The sequence below is a fragment of the Coffea arabica genome, chromosome 4c, assembly GCF_036785885.1.
Source record: "Coffea arabica cultivar ET-39 chromosome 4c, Coffea Arabica ET-39 HiFi, whole genome shotgun sequence".
NCBI classification, from domain to species: Eukaryota; Viridiplantae; Streptophyta; class Magnoliopsida; order Gentianales; family Rubiaceae; genus Coffea; species Coffea arabica.
The window spans coordinates 23086305-23095148 of NC_092316.1; the positions used below are offsets into that span (position 1 = coordinate 23086305).

General features: G+C 38.6%; 1 protein-coding gene and 1 long non-coding RNA gene across 2 annotated transcripts; both read right to left on the reverse strand.

Annotated features, from left to right (window-relative positions):
* Nucleotides 1-350: 350 nt before the first annotated feature.
* LOC140004737 (uncharacterized) lies at nucleotides 351-4173 on the reverse strand. The gene is made up of 2 exons (XM_072044879.1): nucleotides 2796-4173; nucleotides 351-469 (listed from the first exon to the last, which is right to left on the reverse strand). The coding sequence occupies exons 1-2, from the start codon at nucleotides 4171-4173 to the stop codon at nucleotides 351-353; spliced, it is 1497 nt and encodes a 498-aa protein (XP_071900980.1).
* Nucleotides 4174-4341: 168 nt separating this feature from the next.
* LOC140004944 (uncharacterized) lies at nucleotides 4342-8208 on the reverse strand. Its single transcript, XR_011812762.1, has 3 exons — nucleotides 7999-8208; nucleotides 5755-5835; nucleotides 4342-4577 (listed from the first exon to the last, which is right to left on the reverse strand). It is a non-coding gene; the product is annotated as an uncharacterized lncRNA (long non-coding RNA).
* Nucleotides 8209-8844: the final 636 nt, after the last annotated feature.

The following is an 8844-nucleotide window of genomic DNA, read 5'->3' on the forward strand; positions in this document are numbered from 1 at the left end:
TTTTCTCTCTCGAAGGAAATTTCGATAAATTTGGGGATTGTCATTTGTTAAAATTCCTGAAAATCGTCACTGTTTGCTTTTGTGTAAATAGTTTTATCATGTTCAATCAAGTTTTTTGCTAAAACAATTTTTGCATTATCAAGTTCCTGTGATGTTTTTTTTTGAATTTTTCAATAGAGTGCATAGTTACATCTTTTCATTATTTTATATTGGTTGATTGTTTATTTTCATTCTAAATTCTTTCAATGGTCAAAAATAAAATTATTTGACCATTTGGATGTCACTGTTCTGGAATCCGATGATGGCAATCTCGATTTCACTCATGACTTTGAGATTATGGAATCCGAGTTTCAAAACAAGAGTGATAGTGAAGAAGTATCTGATTCTTTTTCAAAAAGGTCTCGAACAATACGAAGAGAAATCCAATTCGAACCTTGAAGACAGATATTGTTAACATATGGCACTGAGACTGAAGTCAAAGAAATAAAGATCAGTAGACATTTGAATGAAAAGCTGGAAAAGGGAAGCTGTGTTGCCTGCCGAGATTAAAGTCCTTTCATTGCGTATTTTAATGGAAGCCAAATTGGAAGAAGCTGATTGATCAAGGCAACATCATGAACAATAGGCTCTGATTGATAAAAAGTGTCTGAATGCTATGCCACGGCCGAAACTGCCAAAAACACATGACTCAAAAAGTCCACCGGCGATCTTTTGAAGAAGGGAACAAAGTGCTAAAGTGAATTTGTTAATGCGAGATGAAGTCGAAGGTGAATTCGTTCTAAACTGGCAAGGCCCATTTATCGTTCAAAAGATGCTACCGGGTGAAGCATTTGTCCTAACAGAGATGGATGGACAGACATTCCCTCAACCTATCAACTCAGACATATGTAAGAAGTTCTTTATTTAATTATGCAAATTTCTTTTAGGAAGTCATGCAAGGGACGAGACAAAAGTCAGGCCATCTTCTTTTCCAATCAAAACATTTCATCCCTAGTCATCCCCTTTGAGCTATCATAACAATAATTTTCGTTTGACAGCCCTTGAGAATTGCAAACCCCACACTGGGGCAAATTCATTTTGGAAGAGAGAAAAGAAGAAAAGGAAAACCCCACATTGGGGCAAATTCATTTTGGAAGAGAGAAAAGAAGGAAAAAGAAAACCCCATACTGGGGCAAATTTAGTTTTTAGAAAAATGCAAAAGTGAGGAAATTATAATAAAGAAAATGGAAAAAGAGAAGAATTCGATCAAATTGGGGCGAATTTTCCTCAGTTTCGTTAAAAAAAAAAAATTGGAGATGATCTCAAAATGATGTAATCTCAGGCTATTTCACACCTCTCATCAAAATTTGCTTTCAAACCTCAACTTTTCTTGAAAAAACATCCCACCTGACCTCATTACAAAAGCCCAAAGTCCTGGCTTTCGTCACTTGTTGTATTTCTATTAGGAAATTCGCTAATCAACTGGTAAGTGATGTCCATAATGCCTTCACCTAAACTTATAAGGGAAGCGCATTTTACTGATGCCAGCGATCTTCAACTCACATTCTTGAGTCGATCATGGCCGAGTTTGTTCCATTGCTCCTTAGGTGAAAACCCGAAAGGGCACCTCAAAAAAAAAAGGGAAAGAAAAGGAAAAAAGAAACAAAAACAAAACAAAACAGAAAAAAGGGTGGGGACAACCTTGGTGAAAACCCGAAAGGGCGCCAAGGTAGGGTTTTGCAGTGAGCGAGCACGAGGAGGAACAGCTGGTGACCTGGTTCATTTGGATTCCTCCTCATTTTTGTAATACTTCTGCCAATATTGAATTCCAGAACAAAGATATCCAGAGATTTGAATATGACATCTGTTGGCCAAAAGCTGTGTCATTTTGTAAAAAATATTCTTTTGCAAATACATTCTTAGGAAGCTCATTGCTTGCATTCATGGCATTTTGTAGGCTTTAAGCACAGATGGTTATATTCTTGTCATATTCATTCCTGCATGACATGTGAATTTTCCCTGCATATATCATTTTAGTCATTGAATTTTGGTGAATAACAATCCCTATGGTTTACTCGAAGCATACTTGGATTCAGTCATCTTTTGGAAATGGTTGAGATTCAGCAAAGCCGGCAACGCAAGTTTCACAATATGGCAAAGTGCATATCGGGTTAGTCTGGAAAAATGCCGCGGCAAAAGTTGACGAAGGTCGCACGAAAACTCATGTTTACACGATTCTCAAGAGGAAAACGGATTAAATGATGGCGGCAATTTCTTTGTTCTTTCTCTTTTGCAGAAAAATTGCATGTACAAATGAAAGCAATCACACTTCGCACTAGAATCGGTGTCAGGAAAAGTTCTCCAGTGAACGAAAGCAAATCGAAAAAATATTGCAAGCAAGTTTGATCAAAAGGTGCAATAACATGGCAATGCCGAATCAACTAATTAGCTCAGAGGTAAAAACTTAACCTCTACTGAGGCAAAATTCTGGGCCATTTTCAGGTAAGTATACTGGAATTTTCAGTTTTTAAACTTCATTTGCATCGCCGCTAAACATGGGTCAGTCCCACTAGCGTGCATTTCGTCTTTATTGCCACTAAACATGGGTCAGTCCCACTAGTGAGCAGTTTATTTTCGTCGCCGCTAAACATGGGTCAGTCTCACTAGCGTGCATTTCGTCTTTATTGCCACTAAACATGGGTCAGTCCCACTAGTGAGCATTTTATTTTCATCGCCGCTAAATATGGGTCAGTCCCACTAGCGTGCATTTCGTCTTTATTGCCACTAAACATGGGTCAGTCCCACTAGTGAGTCACTCTCCTTCACGAAACCTTTCTCCAAGAGGTCTTGTAATTGAATTTTCAACTCTTTTAACTCAGCAGGAGCCATTCGATACGGAGTCTTAGAAATTGGAGCCGTTCCAGGCACCAAGTCAATCTTGAACTCCACATCTCTTTCTGGTGGTAAAGTCTTTAATTCTTCGGGAAAGACATCCGGAAATTCCCGTACCACTGGTACATCCTCTAACTTTGCTTGATCGCTGGGAGTATTGATCAAGAAGGCTATGAAACCTTGAGCTCCTTTAGATAACATTTTCCTTGCCCGTATTCCCGAGACCATAGCAGAAGATGCTAACCTACCCTTAACATCTAATCTCAGGGTCGCTTCTCCAGGTATACAAAACTCCACCACTTTCGCTCGGCAATCAAGCTTAGCATGATGGTGACCTAGGAAATCCATTCCTATGATAACATCATAACCTTTTATGTCCAAACTGATCAGATCCACTAACATTTTTCGCTCTCCAACCCAGAATTCGCAATTCTTATAAACTAAGCTAGTGATTACCTTCTTATTACCCATTGGTGTCCTAATTTCAAGGTCAAAGGGTAATCTAATGGGTTGCACATCAATTCCAGACATAAAAGATGGATCTATGAATGAATGCGTTGCACCAGGGTCAATTAACACTTTAGCTAATCGATGAAAAATTGGAAGTGTACCTTCCACAACTTCCGAGGAATCAGGTACAGGTTGGTCATCTATAGCATACACTCTGGTAGTAACTGTTGGTCGGCTCCCTCCAGAAGTGTTTGGTCTAGCGTTCGGAGTAGTCCCTTCCTGCACCTTTGGACATCCAGAAATTTGGTGCTCACTACTTCCGCATTTCAAGCACCTTCCTTGCTTCTTCCAGCAACTATCCATAGAATGACCAGGTTTCTTGCAATAAGCACAGGTCACTTGAGGAATTATTGCTCGACCCCCTTGCGAGCTATTCCTAGGTTGTCCTCTTCCATTCGATCCCCCTCTAGCTCCATTGTTTCTTCCCCCTGCATTCCTTGTCCCGGTTCCTCTTGCGAGAGTGCCTCGTGGTGTTCCAGGATTAGTCACTCCACTGGTTCCTCGGCCCATTTTGGCCGGTGGGGCATTTCCAAAAGTCGGCTCCCGACTACTACTAGGAGCAAATCTTTTCTTAGACTGGAAAGATTTCACTTGGGCTCTAGCTACTTCAACTCTCTGGGCTCTCTCGACAGCATCTGCGAAAGTATCTATCCTCACGGCGGCTAAGCTTTCCTGTATTTCCACATTCAAACCCTGTACAAACCTCCGAACATGCCTTTGTTTAGTGGCTATCAATTCAGGTGCGAAGCGGGATAGCTTTGTGAACTGGACTTCATATTCGGCGACACTCATCGCTCCCTGTTTGCATCTAATGAAATCATCCTCTCTCTTCTCTTGAATGAGAGGTGGAAGGAATTTGGCATTGAACTCCCTTGTGAAGTTCACCTAAGTCCTTGGTGTATAGTTAGTGTAACGCCCCCACTTCTCCCTAAGGCGAACCAAAGGGTATCCGCGGGACGCCTGCCCAGCTCTCGCCAGGACTCACTACAATCCATCATTCAAAAGCTCGAAATACTTTAAGTAACTTCAATACATAATTAAAGTACTCCAAATATCTCACACTTACAATTATGCAGCTTCCAAGCTTAAATACAACCCAACGGAAAAGGGTACAATAGCCATCCGTTATAATATAACTTAAAGTTTTCAAAAGAAAACAATCTAGTACTACTCACGAGCACCCTTGGTCTCGAACCCTGTAAAAGAAAACCACAACGTGGGATGAGCTACACAGCCCAGTGAGGTTCCAATACACTCTAACAATTCAAATAAATCAAGTAAGTTGGGCATATCATATGCATGGTTCAATGTTACACAATGGCGTGTTATCATGAGGTGATAATCATTGTACGAGTAATTTGAGACATTTATCATGGTATGAGACATTTATCATGAGACAGGTATCATGATATAAGTACATTGGTCAGGTAACAGGTATGGAGCATATCACAGGCATAGTTCAGGATTTCATGTTGACATTTTAGCATGAAACAATTATCATGATACAAGGTAAACATATACGGTAGGATACGGTGTTCCAGTGGAACTCTGTCGGTCATCTGCACCTTATGACTTCTGATCCCCACGGTACGGTCTGGCCATCGCCTTATCCCTCCAGTGGTAATACTCGAGTATACCGAAATGGTGGCCCAGGGTTCCAACCTACCCGACCGAGCCCAGTCCTGGCTCGAGTAGGTCAGTAACCAAGGGCAGGGCCCAAGTTCAGCTTAGAGCTTACAACATGCACAGGTAACCAAGTAATTCGACAAAAGGTAAAATTCATCATTTGAGTAGGTCGAGTGAGGTAAAGTACACACTCGCCTAATAATGATGGACAGCTTCATATAACATGTGATTCATGATAATCAAGTAATCAAGTGGTCAAGTAACCAAGTAAGTTGGTGATCACGTAAGCAGATAACCAAGTAAGCAAGTAACCAAATAGATTAGAAAACGGTAAGTAAACACGGTTAACGGTAAACGGTAAACGGTTAACGGTAGTAATTACGGTTAATTGGTAGACATATGTCATTTCAATAGGCCGCCATTGGCCGTTTTTCACTTTCACCATGTAAGAGTCGAGGAGATTTACTCCAACCGACTTATGCTTCCATAGCATAATTAATCATTTAAACACATCATGTAAATATGCTCTCCAAACATTTCATATCTAGTATTTCAAGTAATCACATAAGTATGCTCTTTAAGCATTTCATATCGAATAGTTCAAATATACCTACTTCAGGTGTTTCATGTCGAGTAATTCAAGTATACATTATTCAAATATGCATGAGTGTGGTAAATACTTAATGACCATGGGTTAAGCATGTCATAGACTTATTCCAATTACGTATTCCTATATGGAACACTCACCTAGTCAAAACAAGCGAGTAGTTCTTAAACAAGCGTCTTAGGTGTCCGCTCCGAGTTCCTCTGGGAGATTCCCTCGAGTGCCTGAGCAAACAATAATCAACTACCACTCAAAATCATTCTAATTATCGAGGAAAATTGTACACTAGTACAATCTAAGAAATTAACGCAGAGACGAGTCTAAGAGTTCGTGTAACTCGAGGTTCAAAAGTGGGTTTTAAAATACAAGACAAATCTGATTTCCATCTTTGAAATCAAATGTAAAACGATCAAATGATATTGAAGGAAAATGGAGGGTTTGAAACCCTTAGTTTCCTTTAAGTTAGAAAATTCCAGATTTAACAAGCAATTTTTGAAAAATCATATTTCACTCTCCACAAGTCCAAAATTGGAAAACTTGGTACTGTTGGAATCCTCTTTCAAAGTACTAAAAGTTCTTAGAAGACACTTTTCCACGAATGTAAGTGAAAGGCACTCAAATTTTGGCTCAAAGTTGGTAACTTGAATTATCAAGACAGATTTAAGTTGGTTTTTGGCCAACTTTAGAAATTCGGCAAAATTCACTTGTTTTGAACTAACCTTTGAAATTTGGAAATCAATTAGTGTTGCAATCCAAGAGTATAACAAAACAAGCGGAACGAGAAACGGAGTTTCGAGCACCAAGATATAGTACCTCCAAGTTGCTGAAAAAGTTAAGACTGTTGGGCTATTTTCCAGGTTTAAAAACTAGATTCGAAGTATCGTTTGGTCATCAAGTTGGCATTAGAAATACATCAAACTTGGTACACTAAATCTTCCATATGTAAACAACGTTTCTACCAAGTTTCATACGAAAACTCACACGGTAAGGTAGTCATTAAAACAACCAAAGTTTATGAAGAGTTTCAAGGCTAAACTACCTTCTCACTTTTCTTTTGTTTACAAACTTTTTGTACCATGAAATCAGTTTCAAATCTCTCCATTATTGAAACCAAGAGTTCATAAACATACACTGAGCAATTTAAAGACCATTGACACCCAAATTCTAGAAATAAAACTCTCCAAATCAGATTTGACCATTTGGCTAAGAGAAAACGAAAAGTTTTCCAGATTCGATGAGCGAATTTTGTGACATCATTTGCATATCAAAATGGTCTTAGAATATTACCAAATTTTGTACAATTAAACCTCCATATGAGGATTACTCTTCTATCAAATTTCATTTGAAAATTCACACGGGAAGGTAGTTAACTAAACCATCAAAGTTCAGGAAATTTCCCAAGGTAAAACTGTCTTCTAGCTCTTCTTTCCTTTTTAAACATTTTGTCCAAAGCAACCAACCCAAATCTGGTTTATTTGTGAAACAAAGTCCAAGGAACATCTAATCTAAAGTTTGGTAGATGTCGGACATCAAAGTTTCCAAAACAACAAGTCCCAAATCATTGTTAGTTACAAATCTGTCCAAGTGGAAAATTCTATCACTGTAGCAGTTTCAAACTTTGGCCACAACTCACTCCATTCAACTTGGAATTGGGCGTGGTTGATGGCGTTGGAAAGCTCTCTTCTAAAGCTGAATTTTCTCAGAAGAAACCATTTTCAAATTCCATTCACAAATAGCTCGTTTTTGAGCATCAAGAAGCAATTTCTGTCCTGTCTCCTGGAGAGCAACGAAACAGGACAGTGATATTCAATCGAATGGTGTGGCTCACTCAAGTGGAACCAGAATGTGAAATTGGTACCGATGGAAAGCTAGGAATGTCTAGTTTCCAATGCCGCAAACGGTACTTGATTTCGACATCGGAACAAAGAGTTATGGCCGTTACAAAATGACTGCCTGGGCAATACGGGATTCATTTTCCAGTTTTGCTAACTTTGGAAATCAACTCATTTGACCAACCAAATCATGTTATTTTTCAATGCAATTTTGTACACACTTACAATAATAGATAAACAACATAATCAATTCATTAGAATCTCAAAATCTGGCACGAAAATGGTCGGACAAGGCAGGGGTAAAACGGTCACTTTTGCTCCAAGCACCTCCTTTGATTTTCTACCAACAATACAACATTAATCTACTAATATAAGCACTAAACCACCATTAATTTCATCATCCAACATCAAATCAGCAACAACCCAAGAGTGGGAGTTCATAGAGCCCACTTTCACATTTTATACCATAAACAAGACTACCCACATGATTATATAACCTTATATGTGCAATAAATCTTACAAAAACTAAGATCTATGGGTTGGATGATTTGCTACCTTCTTGGATGATTAGATCAGAAATTTTGGTCACTCTTTGCTCCAGAAAACCGTGGCTTTTCAGCTCCCTTTTGCAGCTCAAAATACTCCTCAAGTGTTAAGCTAAGTGTAGTTCGAATTTGGAGTGAATTGGAAGAGGTTTGGTGAAGATTTGATGGAGGAATTGGAAGAACTCTTGAGCTGTTTTTCTTGCTTTGTTGTTCGGCCAGATGAGGGAACAAGAGAGAGAAATTGTGGTCTGAAATGAGGCTTCCAAAGGAAGCTTAATGACTAAGGATTGGGTGCACAAAAGTCAACCGCAAAAAGTGCGCGCACGTGCGCGTTTTGTGCTCGATTCCTCTCGCGTTTGTTTCACTAGTGTACCAAACTTCTAATGCATTTATATTCATATAAATATTATTCACTCTTAATTGTCCCAAAATAAGGGTCTAAAGTTCCTCAATTTAAATTGCGCGTGTGAAAACGCGTATCTCCAATTTAAGCGCAATAACGCGAAACTTCCGAGAAATTCTTATAACGATAGTACTAATAACTATCACTTGAGTATTTAAACATTAAAATGTCTAATTTAGGTCCATTGTACATGTCTCCAATATTTCAAACCTATTGTACTCTCAATCGATCAAGATTTCCAAAGACGTGTTCACTATTTTCACTAAACGAGCTTCCGAAAATTAATTTTTGAAACAAGTCATTTTAAAAATATAATGAAACTATATTTCCATGTAATTAGGTCTCAAGAGCTTAGAAAATAATATTCGGAGTAAAAGACCAAATAAATAATTAAATAAGCTACAAATAGGAGATTAAATAAGTAAATTTTGTGAGTCCTCACAGTTAGTCTCC